Source organism: Bolinopsis microptera, chromosome 2, assembly GCF_026151205.1.
Source record: "Bolinopsis microptera isolate Bmic1 chromosome 2, MBARI_Bmic_1.0, whole genome shotgun sequence".
Lineage (NCBI taxonomy): Eukaryota > Metazoa > Ctenophora > Tentaculata > Lobata > Bolinopsidae > Bolinopsis > Bolinopsis microptera.
This window is the reverse complement of record NC_087073.1, coordinates 21,622,015-21,641,888: the sequence shown is the minus strand read 5'-3', so window position 1 is coordinate 21,641,888 and position 19,874 is coordinate 21,622,015. Positions and strand designations below refer to the sequence as shown.

General features: G+C 37.0%; 4 protein-coding genes across 4 annotated transcripts in view; 1 reads left to right on the top strand and 3 right to left on the bottom strand.

The window, feature by feature from the left end:
- LOC134811787 (cell division cycle protein 123 homolog) overlaps positions 1 to 5,702 on the bottom strand; it is a 32,455-nt gene extending 26,753 nt beyond the window's left edge. Inside the window, exon 1 of the mRNA XM_063818854.1 lies at positions 5,693 to 5,702. The gene's annotated coding sequence lies outside the window, so the exon portion shown is untranslated. The remainder of the gene's footprint in view (positions 1 to 5,692) is intronic.
- Positions 1 to 19,847, top strand: part of LOC134811788 (coiled-coil domain-containing protein 92-like) — an 85,254-nt gene extending 65,407 nt beyond the window's left edge. The window contains exons 2-4 of the mRNA XM_063818855.1: positions 16,344 to 16,486; positions 18,381 to 18,449; positions 18,761 to 19,847. Of these exons, the coding sequence (XP_063674925.1) occupies positions 16,351 to 16,486; positions 18,381 to 18,449; positions 18,761 to 19,353 (798 nt within the window). The 5' untranslated portion in view covers positions 16,344 to 16,350 and the 3' untranslated portion in view covers positions 19,354 to 19,847. The remainder of the gene's footprint in view (positions 1 to 16,343; positions 16,487 to 18,380; positions 18,450 to 18,760) is intronic.
- Positions 386 to 6,385, bottom strand: LOC134811784 (uncharacterized). Its single transcript, XM_063818849.1, has 11 exons — positions 6,207 to 6,385; positions 5,975 to 6,095; positions 5,513 to 5,655; positions 4,958 to 5,143; positions 3,440 to 3,536; positions 2,863 to 3,307; positions 2,445 to 2,631; positions 2,028 to 2,159; positions 1,705 to 1,890; positions 1,266 to 1,404; positions 386 to 677 (listed from the first exon to the last, which is right to left on the bottom strand). Exons 1-11 carry the CDS (start codon positions 6,375 to 6,377, stop codon positions 571 to 573), a joined length of 1,914 nt encoding a protein of 637 aa, XP_063674919.1. The 5' UTR covers positions 6,378 to 6,385; the 3' UTR covers positions 386 to 570.
- On the bottom strand, positions 6,553 to 8,349 carry LOC134811338 (retinoblastoma-binding protein 5 homolog). Its single transcript, XM_063818125.1, has one exon. The coding sequence runs from the start codon at positions 8,331 to 8,333 to the stop codon at positions 6,765 to 6,767; it is 1,569 nt and encodes a 522-aa protein (XP_063674195.1). The 5' UTR covers positions 8,334 to 8,349; the 3' UTR covers positions 6,553 to 6,764.
- Positions 19,848 to 19,874: the final 27 nt, after the last annotated feature.

The window sequence follows — 19,874 nt, the reverse complement described above, 5'->3', positions numbered from 1 at the left end:
ATAAATTAAAGTAGAGATAGCTCAATAAACAAATTCATCCAACAATTTCAGAAACTTGATCAAATCGCAGAACTATACTTGAAGTGGAACTTTAACTTACACTTATTGAAACAATAAGTTGCGAGCAATAAAAGAATCAATGTATAACAATATAAACATCACACAATTTAGTTCTGAAAATAGAGCAAGAAATTTAACGGACGCTAGGAATCACGATTAAATAAGTTAGTTTAATTTACAATCGAATTTAAGGAGTCAAAAAACACATTTCCGTACTACTATTGTCTACGTTCCTAATTCCTAGTTAATCGTTTTATTTGTCAACCCCAATAAGCCATATACATCAGAAGGCAGGCACATATTCGTTACCTTGGTAACCAATTCCCATAATACTCAAATCAAAATCAGTCGCTATTTCAAGTGCCCTACTGCCGCTGATGTATTTGGTTTTAATTTTGATAATCAAAAGCTACCCAATCAAAGAAGGTCCCTCGACGAACAACAAGCAGTGTGCTCACAACAATCTAGAGTTTTCTGCAAACAATCATTAGTCGAAGGAATCAAAGAATATTATCTGTTAGATTCGTCACTATCTGAAGGATCGTACTCGTCGTAGTATTCAACTTGAGGTTTTAACTTGGTCACTATCACCCTTTCCACCCACAGGTCTAGGTTACCTGTCAAATATGGCACATTCAGAACCACCTAATTATATTGGGTAAACTTTAAAAGTTACTTTTTACAAGCTTTGATGATATGATGGAAATATTTTCAACGAACGATCAAATTTTCGATGAACGAACAGATCCAAAACAGGAAAGAACTCGAATTTTAAAGCACTTTAAGAGATAAAAGAGCTTCATGGCGTCTAGAGACAATGTACATTTACTTCACTCGCAGAACCTTTACAGTCTAATAGCTTATAGAGTATGGAATATGGACGATGCAATGGTTTACGATAATTGGACAATTATCCCGGATCAACTAACCTAATATGGGCATATCGTAGAGACCGTATTAGTTAACCCAACTAACCTAATATGGGCATATCGTAGAGACCGTATTAGTTAACCCAACTAACCTAATATGGGCATATTGTTAAGACCGTATTAGTTCACCCAACTAACCTAATATGGGCATATCGTTAAGACCGTATTAGTTAACCAAACTAACCTAATATGGGCATATCGTTAAGACCGTATTGGTTAATCCAACTAACCTAATATGGGCATATCGTAGAGACCGTATTAGTTAACCCAACTAACCTAATATGGGCATATCGTAGAGACCGTATTTGTGTATATTGTTGACCCAACTAAAACGCTGAGTGGCGTATTGTGTGTCAGCTTCTTGTTGGTGACGCCGATGGAGCTTTTCTGCTAAGGTTGTAAACGTCTTCAAGACCTGAACATTTTATCAGGTTATTATACTTTTGCTGATCTGACAGTAATCAGGAGAAACATAGTAAGCTGAACCTGGAGGTCTTGCCACTGGTGGTATCATGTTTCAATCAGACTAAAAATCTAAACTTCCCTGAAAAAATAAACGCAAAAACCATTAAACGAAATTTTGGCTAAAGTCTGACAAAAGAGGGATTCCGATATATTGACGGATACCCCAGCAACAAAGGTCTGCCACCTAAAAGTTTAGTCCACAGCCACCTAGCAGCTCTTTGCCGCAACGCGAGGTAAGTGTGTACATTACCTTCTCTCCCATAGCCAGAAGCAACTGTTCATTGTTCACGTCATACGACACAGTTTGAAGTTTTTTGGAATATTCACAACTCTGCTGCTGTAACAGAATACTGCAGGCGCTCGGTGTAGGATGCTTCATGATGGATTGTCGCCGGACACGGAGCATTGACTGGTCGTGCTGCTGTAACAGTCTCTCCTGCACACGAGGAGTATTACATAGGTGATTAGGTAATTAACCTCCAGTAAAAGGTATAAATCATCGCACGGAATATTTGGGGGAGTGCCAGGAATTATCATCACATCATCCACACACTCGAAGAGATGAAAGCTTACTTTGTCTGCGACGTGTTTACACGATAACAGGCAGTTGTCGCGTTTCATCTGCCCCACTTCTTCTTTCATAATGGGGGGTATGTGTTCAGTGTGAGGTCTTTCTTCTGTCTGTTCATCTATCTTACCTGCCACCTGGGGTGAAATAAGGTCAGTGCTATGAGGTGCTTGTTGATGTTTGAAGAGGTAAAGCATTGGATTTTAAAATCAAATCAGACTAAATGTAAACGTATGTGCACTGTACAGTGTAGCTGCACTGATCGATCGAAATCTGTAAATCTTCGCGCGAAGAAAGATACAAGTTTAGTCACAAGAATATCATCGCGCGCTACATTTACTAAACCATCACACTGTGACAGAGTCCCCCACGATACATATAATAAAAGAGGACACGAGGAGGATTAAAATATAAACACTGACCGAGCTTTGAAGCAGGTACTTTTTGGTGTGAAGCATTGAGCTGGTGATCCAGGAGGGAAGGGGTGGCTCGGCTGGTGTTCCTCGACGTTGCAGCTCGTAGATGTCGCCCATGTGCCGTTTCTTGGTGGCATGCTGGTGAAGCCACTTTTTCCGCGGCGTTACCACGGCTGACTTTAATAAATAGCGCCTGGAAAAGTGTACATGTTCAAGAAGCTAGTAAACACTGTTGAGATGCTAACATATGTTTTATCTTATGCTAAATCAATCGGTTGAGTGAAGCAGCCAATATTAGGAGTGATGAAATTTAAAATTTAACATCTCGATCCTCATAATACTAAGAACATATTAAATACAACACCCCCCCCCCCCCCCCCCCCCCCCCCCCCGGCCCCCTTAAATACAACAATGAAGTACAAACCCCTCGCTCAGAGATTTCAGTTCCTCTGCCTCAGTATTATCAACAGGTTTACCCCCAGCTCTGGATCTGGTAGTTGGAGGTGATCTACACTCCAACATGGGGGCTCGCTTCACAGGGCGTTTGTTTCGGGCCACGAACAGCGTGATTGGACCGTTTTGTGTGATCGATGTAGAGCAATTCGACTCAGGGATCATGTAACTGTACTTGAAGTACGGTGGTCGTTCAACTTCTTTCTTTTCCTTTTCCTCTTCCTTTTCTTCTTCTACTTCTTCTTTAATGGGTGTTAAATCAACTGTTATCTCCTCTTCTTTTACCTCCTCTGGCTCCAGCTTCACCTTCACCTCCGGTGGAAGTTCTTCAGGTTCTAGTTGGAAGGAAGGAGGAAGCAGAGGAGCGGAGGAGGGGGCTGCAGAGGAGGCGGGAGGAGACTCACTTTTGGGTAGACCTGAACAATTAGGCGATATATAGAGACATGTTTGAGAGAAAGAGAGGACAATTGTTTAGAATAATGAGTGACATGATTGCTTCACTGTACATTAAAAAGTTTTGAAATCATCAATTATTGGGCAGTACATACTTCTCTCCTGTTTTACAGGTGATTTGAACAGCTGTTTAGGGGTGACGGTCGACTCCTTGACCAACTCAGATGTTACATTCCTGTTGTCCTGCTCCAGCTGAAGTAGGGTCACGTGTCAAAACTCACAAACATTTTTGTTGTGAAAGAAAGTTATTGTGAAAGAAAGTTATTGTAAGCTTATTAAATTTAAGCAAATGTTTGATGTACAATATTTGGTAACTTGTACACGATTGTTAGAGACCCTATATGATACAGGGTACCACCTGGTGACCGATATCTGATACAATGTTGTGACAAGTATACGGTTTCCCTGTTCATGGGTCCACTAATTATTAACCATTGTTTATGATAACGTGTTGGACCAATCAGCAGAATCTCAACCAATAGACGAAACACCAGTCCATACGATAAACAATTAAAACAATTTGAAATTTGAAAATTGTTTTGTTGCTGAAAGTACGTTATGTCCCGTGATTGACATCCATTTATCGATCACAGTTGATCAGATAATACTTGTACTGTAGTAATATGTATCACTAATATTGGTACTTATTACTACTCCTCCTAGTGTGATGCAACTAAATTTGACAGGGCAGCACCACACAGTATCACATTACACAGGAGTCCTTCACATCATGTACTCAGTGCATTATTTGGTTTTTACCTTCGTTTCTTTTCGTATTTTAAGTAATCTGGTTATGTTGTGTAGTGTCTCATTTTATGATTATTTCAAAAAGTTTCTGATATTTTCTGAATAGACTCAGTGAATAGACTCAGTTATCGACATTTCTACGTTATACTCATTAACTCAAATTATTTGTTCTGCCAGAATTTAAAACAAAGGAGAGTGCAGAAGAGAAAAAGGACAAGATTAAGGATAAAAACAGCAAAGTGTCGAGGAATGATTCAATAAACCGGCTAAAAATCACACAACTTAAATCAACCGGCGGGTTTAAAAACGTGTATGTACTATGTTGTAAATTTGTTGACATACTACAAAATCCCGGAACGTTTATGCAATCATTAGAAAAATTAAGTAATTTTCTACAAAGAAGTCATAAGGATGAAAAGGACAATTGCAATGGATTTTTGACGATGACAAAGGACAACCGCTCGCTAACTTCTAGCGACTGGGGAACACTGATACACCGTTACAGTCTGTGACAAACTGCCGAACATATTGAACAAGAAAATTGCTCCGTTCAAAACGAACCAATTGAGTTGTTCAAATATAGTTACAAATAATGTAAATAAAAATATTCAAAAATTGATTATGAGTACTTTGAGCAGGGGTATCACTTGAATAATGCAACAATATGACTGACCCGCCACTCTCACAGTTTTAATTGTAACCGTTTGCACTGTGGAGGTTATTAGATTATGTCACACAGATTACCTCTCACAGTAAAATTAATAACTGTTATTGTAAATGTTACAATAACTTTAATACCCTTAACGTTCATATATTTTACTGAAAAGTACCATTAACTACAAATAATTTGAAAAAAGAACAGTTACCTTTTCAGCATTGTAAGTAGCCAGTGGGTCACCCTCCACTTTAACGGTTGTAGACACCCTTGCAGTAGCGACAGCGATAAGTAACATCTCTTTGATCGGCTCATTGTCCACAATCTCGTGGGGGACTTTACCGCTTTTGTTTTTAAGAAGTGGGTTTGCTCCGTTTTGTAACAGCAATGTCACTATCTGCAGAGAAAAATAATTCGATTTAAAATGAGAAAGTGGAAACTTTTTTCGCCATCCTTCAATGGCGTAAATCGATCAAATGAATAGGGATCGTAACTCACATATAATTACATAAGCAAGATTTTAGCAATTTAAGACCCCCTCCGCCTCCGTAAATATTGCGTAAAAGTTTCCAAGCCCCTCCACTACTAACATTGCAGCCACCTAATTATATTATGCAACAGTCATTATTAATCTTCAACTGACTTTAAATATTGTATTGGTCAATATACTGAATCTTTTATAATTAACGTATGATATCCAGTGATCGTTCCATAAATGGCAATTCTTGTAACTATATTTATTTTTGTTAATTATTAAAGATTTCACCTTAGGATGGCCGTTAAAGGCGGCGTCGTGTAAGGGGGTTTCATCACAGTACCCGTGTACATTAACTTCAGCCCCATTCTTTATCAACATCTTACACACATCCAGATAACCTTTGCAAGCTGCTTCGTGTAAAGGCGACCAACCTGCCGTATTATTTAGCATCATTTCAATACAATAAATCAAATTATTTTATTACGTAATTGCAGATGATGATTAAATTAGTCCCTTTTCAGTTCAGGTGCCTTGCAAGAGTGAAACCGACAGTAAAAAAGTAGTAACAAAACAGCTGCTTGTAGTAATGAAAACAAATATTAGAGGCTCTTAGTTGCAGCGGTTGCACAATTGCAGAATATCATATTTCCTGCATTTTAACTGATTAGAGTTTAATGACCTCTTTGTGGGATCACATCATGTTTTACCACACCTAAAAAGCTGAAAGCTGAATAGTGCCGGGTATGTTACCTGCATGGTCACGGGTGTTGACTTGAGCACCTTGCTTAATCAGCAGCTTAACTTGCTTTAGATCCCCCTTTATTGCGGCTATCTGTAACGGACTCTCGCCGTGCTTATTCGTTTTGTTGATCTGAAGTAATTATTCAATTAGTAACTAGTAATTAATAATTATGACTTCAGGTTTAAATAGCAGATCAGAGTTGGCTAATTTGAGGACTATTATAAAAATACAAACCCATACTTTAGATGGACGAGGTGAGTTAAAGTTATCGGTCTGTGAGGACTCCCCAGACAACTTCATGGCTAGTGCTATCTGTTGGCGCTCGGTAAGACCAGGACTGAACAGGGGTGACGGCGACAACACAGACGGCTCTGTAGTTGGTGTTTCCTCCCCCAGTTTTCTCTTTGTCATAGCACTCACATTCTGGGTAGAAAACAGATCAAAGTCAGGATTTATAATTCGTAATTATGATATTGATTAAAAATAGTGCAGCTGTAGAGTCAAGCTGTGTTCTATATCTGCCTGCAGCACAAATGAGAATGGAATTGATAAATTAGAATTATGAATAAGAGGAGAGACAGAAAGTGATAAATGATAATTAAAATTACATTACAAACTTAACAAATACAGTAAAGATGAAATATAGAAACAAATTAATAAAATTGGATAACTTGAAAGAAGTTTGACAACATTAGATCTGTTCATTCTCTCTGATATAAATCAACAAAAGCAGCACCTTTTCAAATACATAGTCTTAATATTAGAAATTTGTGTTATAATTTATTCTGTTGGTTAACATCAGTTCATCTGGTTATCATCCTCATGAATCCTTTCCTCAGTAAAAAGCTGACTTGTTTTGTCTATATGAGGAATGTCGAGTGGCATGTCAATGGGAGGTGGTGGTAGCTGATCTTTAGTTGGCTTTGGAGCGGTGGGTTTGGGAATCTTTACTTTCGGTTCACTCTTTTTAGGAAGAGTCACCAACTCTGGAGGATTCTCTGGGATTTCATGTCCCTCATATTTAACGTCAACAATCTTAGTATTCTTCTGGAGTTCTTCTTGATGTTTTTTTTCTTCTTGTTTCATTTTTTCTAAGTTTGTGACTTCTTCCTCAGTCATTGCCCAGAATCCATCCTCTGGATCTTCAATTTCTGGAGTAATAGGTATAAATGTGAGTATCTCCTCCTCATCTTCAATGTCACTGTCAATATAAGCTTTGATAGGGTCGCAGGTTACTACATCAACATCTATGTTGTCTTCTCTATTTTCATCTTTGTCTTCAACACTTTTATCTTCATCTGAAATATCAAACTCTGATTCTCTCTCTTCGTACTCCTCATTTTCATCCAATTCTTTGAAATTTGGAGCATATGCACTCCAATTTTCTGCATGTGTCTGTGCCCAAACAGAAACTACTCCACTGGCAACTGATGCAATTATTGGTCGATTAGGATGCCAAACTACATCGAGCAGGTGTTCTCCTTTTTGTCCATGTAATATCTTAACCAAATTACCATGTGCCATGTCCCATATATATAAATCATGTTGACGGGCAGAACCAGCACAAATGAACTCGGCATCACCACTAAAACAACATTTCTTCCATTGAGTTCGATTGACTAGATCTTGTAGTTTTTGCACTGGTTCCACTTGCTGTGGTTCACCTTTCGTTGCTTTGACAAGATCTCCATCATAAACTCTAATGATTCTGTCAGAAGAGTTGACCAAAAAGTTGCTGCCCTTTCGAGCAAACTCTATACTCTTTATTCCGGTCGTTGTACTAGAGCCAGTTGTTACTTGAAATGAGGTAAGGAGTTCTAAAGAGTTTGAATCAAAAACCAAAACTTTACCTCTGCTGTTTCCTGTAAAAATCCTTTGTCCAAGGCGATCAAATGATGCAAATATATTCTGCTCACCTCCTTCTTCATCAAAGCTTATGTGCTTTTGCTCACCTTTTATCTTGACTAAGACAGGTCTAAGTTTCATAGGGCACACAAGAAAAACGTCTGTCTCAATGGGATGAAACTGTACCCTTAAGATGGGTGATGGAAATCGATATCTGTACAAACATTCACCTTTCAATACTTCCCATACACTGATAGTCCAATCCATGCTCCCACTTAACAATAAAAATCCATTCCGACTCCAACTTAAGGAGCAAACGGGATGAACATGAGCTTGTAAAAATCTTGCGATACCACGAGTAATGACATCAAATATAACAATTCGTCCATCATTCGAACCAGCTGCTAAAAGTGAACCGTGTCTGTTGAATGCGCAGGTAAGAGTCATGCTGCCACTTTCAAGTATGCCATCAGCCTCATCAGGATAACTATTTCCAAAACTTTCCAGCAGTTCCAAATTCATGACAGCTTGAGCTAAACCCAAAGATTGAACTTGTGAGTAACATTTTTTCTTCAATGACAATAGTCAATGTGCAATATTTATGATATGTATTGATTGAATAATTGGTAATAAATTTAACTTTTGTTTTATAAACTTTTGTTTTATTAATACATGGTGAACCAAATGAGAAACACCTTTCCAAGAAACTTAAATGTCAACAGAGTTGACCTGCAATTTGCCACAGTTGGAACAATCATACAAGAGTCAATTCAGGAGAACGACCCAGACAACTTTCTAGATTATATGCCACAGAGTGCAAACTCTCTGTTTTGAGGTGACTTTTGAACAGGTCAAAGAATATGTATTCAGTATACCATCAGATAAATCAATAATATAAATGATATTATGCTTATTAAGTATATCATCCCTGAAATGATTGAGCTCATATTGTAAATCTAATCATGAAAAGTCAAATTATGCCGATGGCATGTAAAATTGCATCAGTAACTCTAATTCTCAAGAACGGGGACCCTAATGATCAAATAATTATCGATCAATATCCATACTCTCCTACTTGGGAAATGTATAGAATATTTTGTTAACCAACAGCTCACCAAGTACGTTGAAACAAATTAACTGCTCACCAACCATCAGTATAGATTCAGGAAAGACCATTCAACCACTTTCCTTATGCTAAATTTATTTGACAAAATATTTATGTCTAAAGAATAATTAAAGAAACCTACAATTGTATTTTTAGACATAAAAAAGCCTTTGACACCGTTAGCCATAAGGTTGTGTTGAAAAACTTAAGTTCTATGGCGTAGATGGCTTTGTCATCAAGTGGTTCAAGCTACCTGGGTGGCAGAAAGCAGTGCACCAAAATACAATGTAATGTGAGCCCACTGCTTCCGGTCAACACAGGTGTACCACAGGGTAGTATATTAGGCCCAATTCTCTTTAGCTTATTCATTAATGATATTAGTAGTAATTGCAAACAGTCTACTGCTTATTTATTTGCAGATGACAGTGCACTACATCTTGATAATATCACTAGAGGCTTGTATGAAAATGTAGTAGAAGATATGAAGATTGTATATGAATGGCTTAGAATTAATAAGCTGAGACTGAATGTTTCAAAATCCTCATTTATAGTATTCGAAAAATGTCCTAATCTTGATAGCCTGTCGATGCCTCTTGATTCGGAAGATGGCAGTATTCACATAGAAGAAACCAAATCACATAAATACTTAGGTTTGATAATAGACAACCTATTAAACTTTCAGGATCATATTGATTATGTGAAATCTAAAATTGCTAGTAGGAGCATTACATAGGTCAAAAAAATACTTGAAATATAGAAAAAAAATTGTAAACGCTCTTATGCTTGCAGTTCCTCAATTTAATTACATGGATATTATTTGGTGTAGCGCTGCCAAAACCAAACTTAATTCTTTCGATATTTTATACAAAAAAGTGGCAAAAATTGCACTTGATGTTAATTGGCGCGGCAGTACTTCTGTCTTTAGGGCAGTAAACAAAGAGCTTGATGGACGATGTCAACCCTTTGAAATCATTGCTCTGTGAAGTAGATCTACGAAGCAAGAATGATAGTTCGCACGGCGCATCGAAGCGGCAAAGTCCTCCAAACAAAGAACTTGCTTTGCAGCACCACCCCAGAAAGATATACAGTAAGCGAGATCCAAACGAGGTATTATTATTATTATTATACGAGGTATAATATAGTTGTCGATGTACAAATTAGAAGGGAGCAGTGAAGTTAACATAAGGTGGATGTAGAATGATTTAGAGATCGCTTAAGGGCTTCAATGTGATCTTCCCATGATGCAGGGTTGAACTTGTTTATTATATATCCTAGGAAATTTGTGGACGAAACCTTTTTATTGGAAAGTTGTCTATAGTTAGACCAACTTCATGGTATGATACGGCCCAGGGGATGCACTATAGACTTTCATGCAAACTCTCCCAGCTGACAAAGTGATTACTTATCATGATCCTGATCAATTCCTGTAACTGATCAAATCTGCAACTTTCCGATTATAAATAATTGCAAAGAATGTTACATCTCCACGTTGTCCCAATGAAATGACGAGTCAGTCATATCAGTTATCAACTGGAACCTTTGATAACCACTAACTACCTTCACTCTTATAATTACTAGCAGAAAGCCTGTCCTATGGACGCTGAACATCTCAAAGTCAAATTTATTCTGCAATTTTGAGATCCCTTGAGAAGTCAAAATCATAAATTAGAGTTGACACATGCTGCAACTAACATTTTTCTTATGACAACGTGGAATTACTTGTATCACGTCGTGACCCCTGTCATTGCACTCATGTGCGGCAGGGCTACAATGTGAAATAAAGCATTTGCATTATGGATTATAATCGAGTTAGGAAATTTAAACATTTAGTATACAAGTCAGTTAATAAAATATTTTAAAAATAACTTTTACTTCTGCTTTGGAATTTTTGTTTATTGTTGAATTCATTAGTTTTTGCATTCATTTAGTTAGCCGTCATTGTAATAAATGACTACAGACTAGCACCACGCTGATAGAAATTTATGATTGGGATGAATTTTCGAATAATATATAGTAAAAAGTGTATTTTACATAGCATATCTAATTTTCATGAGTTTATTATCGGATGTTCAAGTTTAACTTTGTTTATTATGATATTATTATTCATTGTATTATGACAAAACAATTAAAATTTAAACTTTGTTTTACTTAAATTTTGTTTTACTTTTGATCGCGCGCATGGCAGCCGGCCCGCTGTTTTTTATTAAATACTTTTCAAATTTTACAGAGTACAGCAATAGATGAATATAAAATAGAATCGTTCAAAATATCGCCCCCATCTGTAAAATATGATGGGCATCCAAACACGGTAAAAACTTGACATACGTTGCATGCCACTTTTCGCGCGCGAAGCGCGCGCCGCCGAAGGCGGAAAATATATATATATATATCTCTGATATTTGGGATACGTAACATGTATCAAGTAAAAACATAGTGAACTATGTCCGCAGTAACTTGGACCCATTACATCGAATTAATCTAAATCCAAAAATTTATGAAAAACTATTTAATAACAAACAAATCCATGGTGAATAACTGTGGATATAGTGTCAAAATTAACGGGTGATACCCGTAAAATATTTGTTCCAAATATTAGTACCGTCGACGAGTCCAGTTCGGCGCGCGTCCTGGTAGGTTATAAACCTACAAGCCGGCTGGAGTGCACGCTTTGGGTGCGAGAAAGAAATATACAACTGACAACGTGTAGCAAAATTGGAAAGTAAAATCACTTGTTTAAAAGATCAATTTTTTTGTTAAAAAATTGTTTAATGAACAGTATTCCAAATTTTAGTTGCATTAAACAAAAAGGTATTTTTTATTTAGAAGAATTCCTGTTTAACTCGTTGTACGGTTTGAAATTTTGATGGACTCATAAAAGGAGTATGGGCAGTGGTGTTTGATAATATTAGAGAATTCTGAAATGCAGCTGCAATCTTGTAGCGCGATGCGTTACTGTGCCGCGCCGCGCACTCAATAAGGCTTCTCACAGCTAGATCGGCGAGATGCGCTACTGTGCCGCGCCGAGCTGCCATGAATTGACATCGTCAATTAACTGCAATCATGATATTTGTACAAGTTTTGCACAATTAGAATTTTTAGTTTATTTAAAATGGGTTTGTATGCTCCTTTTCAAAGTGTTTATTATTAAAAAACTTTTTACACTTTACACCATTAAAATATTCAAAAAACCAACAACTTTGTGATCAATACAGATCAAGACAGCTAAAGTAAAAATTTGTTTTTCCAAGCAACTCTATCATCGGCTAATATCTTAAGCTTATTAATATCATTCAAAGAGTTGAATTTTAAACCTCTCAGGGTCAAATCATTCACAATAATCTTATAAAACAAATTCTTACGATGCGCGCCCTTTATATGTACTAGCAGGAACCCGTCTACCCTAAAGTGGTGTCAAGGCTCGAGAGAATAAAATAATTATTACCTATTTAATTCGCGTTTTTGACACCACTTGGGAGTCCAAATTTTGGGCACTAAAATTCTTATTCCTTGGCCAATTTTTAATTTTTTTTCCTGCTGATTTGAAGGCCATTAAAGCATTTGACCCAGTCAAAAAAGTTTCAGTTGTATATCTTTTACGATTTTTGCGGAAATTCGCGTTAAAGTTGATGCCGTGGTGTCAGTAAAATGGCACGGATAAATAAATATATATATATCGTCTCGCTTTATATATAGTAAGATTATTACAGTTTGTTGTGACAGCAAACTTTAACGCTAATGCTGCGGGGGAGTCATCAGCACTATGCAAGATTTGACCTAGGAGCTTCTTTAGGGACACGATCTGGTAGCTTTACCGAGTTACATTTTAGGTATAAGTTTGCATTGGATATTGTTCCATGAGTGATTATGGTCTAATTTTTGCATACCATATAAACGTTAGGCCACTGTCTGATCATAATCTAAATTACATCTATGGATACAAGGATACAAGGATACAAGGATACAAAAGTGATAATTACTTTATTGAGTACACAATAGTTGTAATTCTGAAATAATTTAAGTTACACAATTCTAATTATTTACAAATGTGTAGGGATAATTTAGAAATGTTATATAATGCTAGTTTTTTAAAAGATAAATAAATAGAGTTTGTATGGTTCAATTTTATTTTAAGGTCCTATAGCATTATCCACTTGCCAGTATTTGAGTGGAAATCTGGGCTCTTATAATAGGCTGTATATTGTTCGTTCACAGAGAGAATTGAATGGATTGCTCTTGCTGTGGCAGTGAGTGTGGTAGGATCAAGAGTTTTTTGTGGAGAGCAAACCGGATAGGTCAGTAATGTTTTGGGGATGGAAATTTAATTTTTCCCTAACTGAGGAGTAGAGCAAACAGTCAATCAATACGTAACTTTCGTCCTCAATGTGATGCAGTAAAAATGCAGTAAAAATGCTCCTAATATTAAGGTTTGTGGCCACTTGTAACACAGCTAATAAATATACAACTTAGAAATCAGCTTGAATATTATAAACAGATAAGATTCTCGTCCACGAAACACGTGATAAGACCTGTGACATGACCTGATGCAAATGAAAGGCAGGCTGACACTGAAAACAGTTTGAAGAGCATGAGCAGTTCAGCAACCTGTTCCCCTTTATTGAGCTCTGTAGAGTACGTTACAAGTTTACTTTAATACCTTTTGCCCAAAATAGTTTTTGTGGATTGACAAATCTACCTTACATGATCGATTATGCTGAGTAAAACTAGCACTGCCATGGGGTTCAAAAAGGGTCATTGTAAGCCTTCAGTGTAATGGTCCTAAGCCTCTGCCCCATGCGGTGCCTGTCAGCATCAGCTAACAGAATAGCCCTAACATAACGATCAAGCCACAAATTAGGTTCCTATAATGATTTAATATTGTTGAATATAATATTCTGAGTGTGCTCTGTTATTTTTGTTATTATTTTTTCATCTCTCATTTCGTATTGTGGAGTTACAATAGATTATTTTCTCCCTTTCAAAATCAAATACCTAATCTTGTGCGATTCACTATATTTTAAATTAAAACACATTATCTATATTGAGTCATTCATTTTATCTGAAATCATAATAGGAATTGTTAATATAATTGTTAATAATTAAATTGCAACATCTGATTATTGACTAATAATTCTCCATCCAGCAGAATATTTCAAACATAACCAGTAAATTTATAATTGTTCATAATCTGGTCAGTGGTTATAGAAAATAACATATGGTTTGAAATCAGTAACAAATTAAAATTTAATGATCTTGCTGATCTTTGATTATCTACAAATAGAATAAACTGTTCTAAAATTCTTGAGCACTTTTTGTTTAACGGTGGCTCGAGTCTCCATTCGTATCACAATCTGGATTTTTCCAATCTATCGTTCCCATGCAGTCTACTCCAAATGGGACGTACTTTTGTGCAGCGCAACGCTCAAAGTATACAGCTTTAATGTAAGGTGCCTGAGAAGTTACATGTTATAGTTAGAGATCAACAACTAACTCGGCTCAATTGTCTGTTCCTAAATGACTGAACAAGTTGTAATCACAGCTGACAGCATACTGACCTGGAATATATAAGGATAGACATAAGAAGGCACACTTACCTCTTTGGGGCAGATGAGAGTTCCACTTCCTGACGCGGACGTACAAACTTTATCCCTTTTAAGTCTGGGACAATGGTCATGTGTACCAGGTCTCATACCTGCAAATTTTACCTTAGATATAACCTCTCGTATCTGTAAACTATTAAATTACCAATTTAATCTACTTACAATTTTCATTTGTAACGTTTGTAGCATCAATAACAGTGATAATAACCATTGAATTTTAAATACCGAATATTTCGCCTGCAGAACAAGCTGAGAGAATAACCAGAATAACACATGAGCAGAGGTTCATTGTGAGCTTTAGTTTGGTGCTAACTGGGGATATTTAACAGTTTCAGTTCTGTGAGGAATATAAACATTAAATACTTGTACCTTGAAAAATGTTTCTGATTGCATTTATGGGCTACAACTATTGAAACATATTAACCGAATACTGTTTAAGTTTAGTGTAAGGAAAGTGTCTTGTTTTTGGAAATTTCAGGCATTGTTTTTTTCTGGATAATTACTGCTTTCCATATATGGTACGTAATGGTAAGTAAAGTATATCAACAAAAATTGCACACACAAGAAGTTCTAAGATGTTACAATAATTGTCTTAAAAACAAAGGAAACTATTCTGCAGCGGAAAAAAAAGCAGCAAAGTCAGATGCTGGTACTAGGAAAAACATGCTGAATATGAACCTCCAAAGTGTGAGGTGAGTAGTGCTAACGGACCCAGCCTAGGGTGATACTTTCGGAGTCAGTTACTTCCCAGCCCTCTCTCTCTCTCTCTCTCTCTCTCTCTCTCTCTCTCTCTATCTCTCTCTCTCTTTCTCTCTCTCTCTCTCTCTCTCTCTCTCTCTCTCTCTCTCTCTCTCTCTCTCTCTCTCTCTCTCTCTCTCTCGCTCCACGTAGGTGCTGAAGTCATGTAGAATTTAGTATTTGAACCAATCACGTCTACCTTATACTTATAAGTAGCTCCCTATTGGTGCAAACGCTCAACTAAAGTCATCCTTTATCTATTCTTCCTGGCTACTCTTGTAACAAATTCGGAGGAATTCTTTCCGTGTAATATACAAAGACCCGACCAATGAGAATTCAGTGCTTTTAGCTGAATTGAAAGACGTTAAACCACAGTTGGCATGGTGACCTAAGGAGTTTGTTCACGTCAATTAATCAACAGACATGTTGACTGTTACGTCACTGCAGTAGTGTTGAAAACACGAGACCTATGTTTTATAACTATGTAAAGGTATTTATATATGTACTGATGTGTAAGGAAAAAGTAACAGAATTATTTTGGAAAAGCTAAGAGTAAATGGTTTATAATTAATGATTATGCAACCTGATTCGGAATGTTATACTGTGCTAAGTTTTAGTAATTGATAGTTTTGAGAGTACCTCACTGCTGTTGTGAAACCAAAGAGTTATATTATTTTAACCAAGTCTAGTGTCGTGATTGCAGCACGTGATAAAAACTAGCTGTACGGAAAATCGTCATGCAAAAAACTGATCATATGATCACAAGACATATGATTATGATTATGTTGACAAATTTCAAAAAATTATTCTCTTTTATATATTTTTACTTTGATACGGTCAAAAATTGAAAATTCGTCACTTTTGCTTAAAATGTTTAATTTCTGGACTAACTAGTGCTAATTAGGTGTTACCCAAGTTAGAACTTGAAAATGCAAGCTGGCTTATTTTAAATGCTGCACCCCTTGAATTAGAATATCTACTTATCTAGCAGTTGAGCTTTGAATTATTATCAAAACTCTTGAAAACCTGTGCACTAACCAGTAACCAGTAACCAGTAACCAGTAACCAGTAACCAGTAACCAGTACTGTTAAGGTAGGAATGTCGACGTTACTGTCACAAGTGCAGGAAAAGCTGCAGAACACAGAGAGCAGTATGCGGTTCATGCAGGCGGAACACGCGCAAACTCTCCACGGGCTCCACGACGAGATTCACAAACTTCAAAACAAATGCAGTGGTATGTTGTCTTGTGTTAGGTACTGCTTCACTGTACCTGGCTACCTTTATTTAACTGAGATTTGCTAACTAGTTATGTATTTAACGTAAGGTAATGCATGATGATTGAATAAAGTGTAAATATTCGATGCCTTTGATAAATTAACCTTGAAAATCACATCATTTAGCACTCCCAAGTGGCATTTACTTAAGTTAGTGCAAATTGCCTCTGAGTTTGTTATCCTTTGTACTTGTAGAATGATATATATACATGATGCACAGTCATCATTCCTGATTCTTACTATTATATTAACTCATTTGCATTATAAACATGATAAAGAATTGTGAAGAATGAAATCATCATAGTGGTACTAAACATCAAGTTCCCTGAAACTTTATTAATCAACACTTGCAGCTATTACTCCGGTACATTTACACTATCACGCAATGGTTGTATTGTAAAATTACTGGAATCCCACACCCTTTCCGTAGAACTTTTATAAAGTATTTCCTGGTCATCTCGAATAACACAGAAAAATGGGGTGGAAGTGAATACCACAAAATGAGGGGTTACATTCTCTTCTCCAGAGAAGTAACTACTTAACACGGTTTTCTGACTATCATAAGTATTAAGTACCCACCAGTGGAACAAGGTCATAGTTCCTTCCTGATCTGCTGTGCAAGTTTTAAGATCTAGCGTGGAAATATAACTTTAATTATAACCAGCTTTTGGTAGTGTGCAAGTTTTAAGATGTAGCGTGGAAATATAACTTTAATTATAACCAGCTTTTGGTAGTGTGCAAGTTTTAAGATGTAGCGTGGAAATATAACTTTAATTATAACCAGCTTTTGGTAGTGTGCAAGTTTTAAGATGTAGCGTGGAAATATAACTTTAATTATAACCAGCTTTTGGTGCTGCTCAGTACAAAACCATTATCCGGTATCTGTAGTGAGCATGTCTTGAGAAAAAGGCAGGCTCTGTAGGCTTTATAGCTGTACGGCTTAGTCAGTATTAGAAAAGAGGATGTAATAGTTCCTATAAATGACTACTAGTGTAAATAGCTCATCGAAGTTCCAGAACATCTTTTACAAGTAAATCGGTAAAATTAAAACACATAAATATGAGTATTAGTGACCTAGAGAATCATGCTTACAATGAATAACCTCATTTAGGGGGTTATTCTTTTACAATAAACCTTTAGGGAATAAACCTTTACAAACTACTAAACCTTGAGTTTTGGGTCGCTATTTCATCACTCAGCTCATTCAGTGGAATGTTAAAAAAGTGTTCAAACTTTCGAGCTTCTAATCAAATAGTTGCGTAGTAGATCCAGTGCAGTGGTTCATTTGTAACGATCCATTGTGGGCATGTTCTTACTTGTTAAGTTCCAACCATGCCGTGCTTTCTTTAAGTTTGTCAAAAAACCACTTTTAAACCTTCTTGAGTGTTTATGTCGATGATTTCCAGTTTCCCTGCAGCGTGACAGTAGCTTACTTTCCATTAACGCGAACCTACCAGACTTAAAGAGGTTTCAGGAATAATGCAATTAATTTGAAATCTAGAAGTTTTGTGAGTTTTGTGAGTGCAATTATTATAATCAATACTATCATACACTGCAAAATCTTTGAAGATTCGTAGAAATATTGTGTGGTATGTCCACCTACAATAGTTGTGGCTAAAATCTCTGCTATAAGTGGAATGTGGCTGGTGCATTAGAACTAAACTCGTTTATTCTATACGGCACTTGTTCTATGTAACTGTCCTGTGTGTGAACATCAAGCAGAGACTCTTCATCAACAAAGCACTGTCTATTAAACAAGATCCAACAACAAGCTTATCACAATCACGTGACTCACACAGCACCCAATCACGTGATCTTGACAAAGCGGAAGTTTTAACACCATCCTATTTTCAGAGCTAACGTTTGAGCTACATATGTTGGGCGACGCAGCGGCTCCCTCTACTTCCACGTGCAACCATGCTGGTTTGTCTCTTTCTCCTCTTTTAAACCTTATCAGTTATCTCATGTATAACCTTTTTTAAATGTTGAGAAAAGAGTGAAACACGTGACTAACCGCCACATTGTTGTGGCGTCAGAGCGATCGCTAACAATTACAAGTGTGTATGTGGTGTGCGTGACACACACTCTTCTATTTTCACGTAGATTTAATATTTAAAAGCCGCTTTACCTCCTGGTAGCGGATACATCACGAGGTCTCACTTCTCACATACAATTGATGTAATGCTTGCGGAGAATAATAAAGCTAATTAAAACACATGCTTGTTATTCCTCAGTGGAGATCAACAAGCTCAAGGCAGAGTACAACTCTGCAGTACGAGAACTTCACTCCGAAAACAGCCGGCTAGATAGTTTGGGAGGGGAACGGCTTTCAAAGATCAAACTTTTGCAGTTCCAGTTAAAATCGACGAAAGCAGATTTGACGGAGAGTTTACAGAAAAAGGACGTTTTGATTCATTCCCTCCGGTCAGACTTGGAGAGTAAAAGTGATCAGTTAGCGTACCTCATGTCCAAGATACACAATGCCAAGCTAATACAAATGAAAGTGAATACTAACCCAGATGAATCAGGAAAGAGGTTCACCCCTACACCGCCCCCACTGCGACGAGGTAGCCCTCGTCCCGGCTCCAGACACCACTCAATAGACTTCTCCAAAACCATCATCAGCGACCCAATCACATCTGCAGCAGCAGAAATCCTCGGTGACCATGACCAGAATACCGTATTAGTGAATCAGAGTGTTCCACTGCCTGCAATCGGCGACCGTACCGCCACAAAATCATTTCTTTCTAAAATGAAGTTCAACAGACGACGGACCGGCTCCTCAAAGCCGATCGTGCCAACTATTCCCCCTAACAAAGCTATGTGAGCATTCCTGCACGGGTGTGCTCAAACGAACACTCCTGAATTCTTTTATCGTAAATTCTTGTCGCGTCGACATATTCAGACTCCAGTCCAGACCCAAACATTGACAAACCAACATGTCATTTTATTGGAAACGAAGTTTCTTCACTACAGATGGATTTTATCATGCACGTGTAAATAGTTGTTGTACATTATAGATTGTATTTTTTGTCTAAACTCTAATTTAATTGATGTTTTTATACACATGTGAGTGGAATTTCAAATGCTTCCGGCGAAGATGAGTTTTATAACTTAGACTTAGAGTTTTCTTAAGATTTCGTTACTTTATCTGGATGCGAGGTTACCATTAATGTATTACTTACCCACAGGGTTATTTATTGAATTTGGAGGGGGAATTATAAATGCTGCGAAATTAAGCGCAGAATGATGTGTTGCATGTTTTCGTTGCAGATGTTTTATGTTCCTTAAAATTCGTGTATGCTTCGGCAGTTTGTTTAACCAAGACTCACTTATTGACTGAAATAA

Coding starts and splice junctions, on each gene's coding strand:
- LOC134811784 (XM_063818849.1), bottom strand. CDS start 6,377: ATGACAAAGAGAAAACTGGGGGAGGAAACACCAACTACAGAGCCGTCT. Junction 3,308..3,439: donor ACCTGTAAAACAGGAGAGAA/GTATGTACTGCC, acceptor CTAATTGTTCAG/GTCTACCCAAAAGTGAGTCT. Junction 2,632..2,862: donor CTGAAATCTCTGAGCGAGGG/GTTTGTACTTCA, acceptor ACACTTTTCCAG/GCGCTATTTATTAAAGTCAG.
- LOC134811338 (XM_063818125.1), bottom strand. CDS start 8,333: ATGAATTTGGAACTGCTGGAAAGTTTTGGAAATAGTTATCCTGATGAG.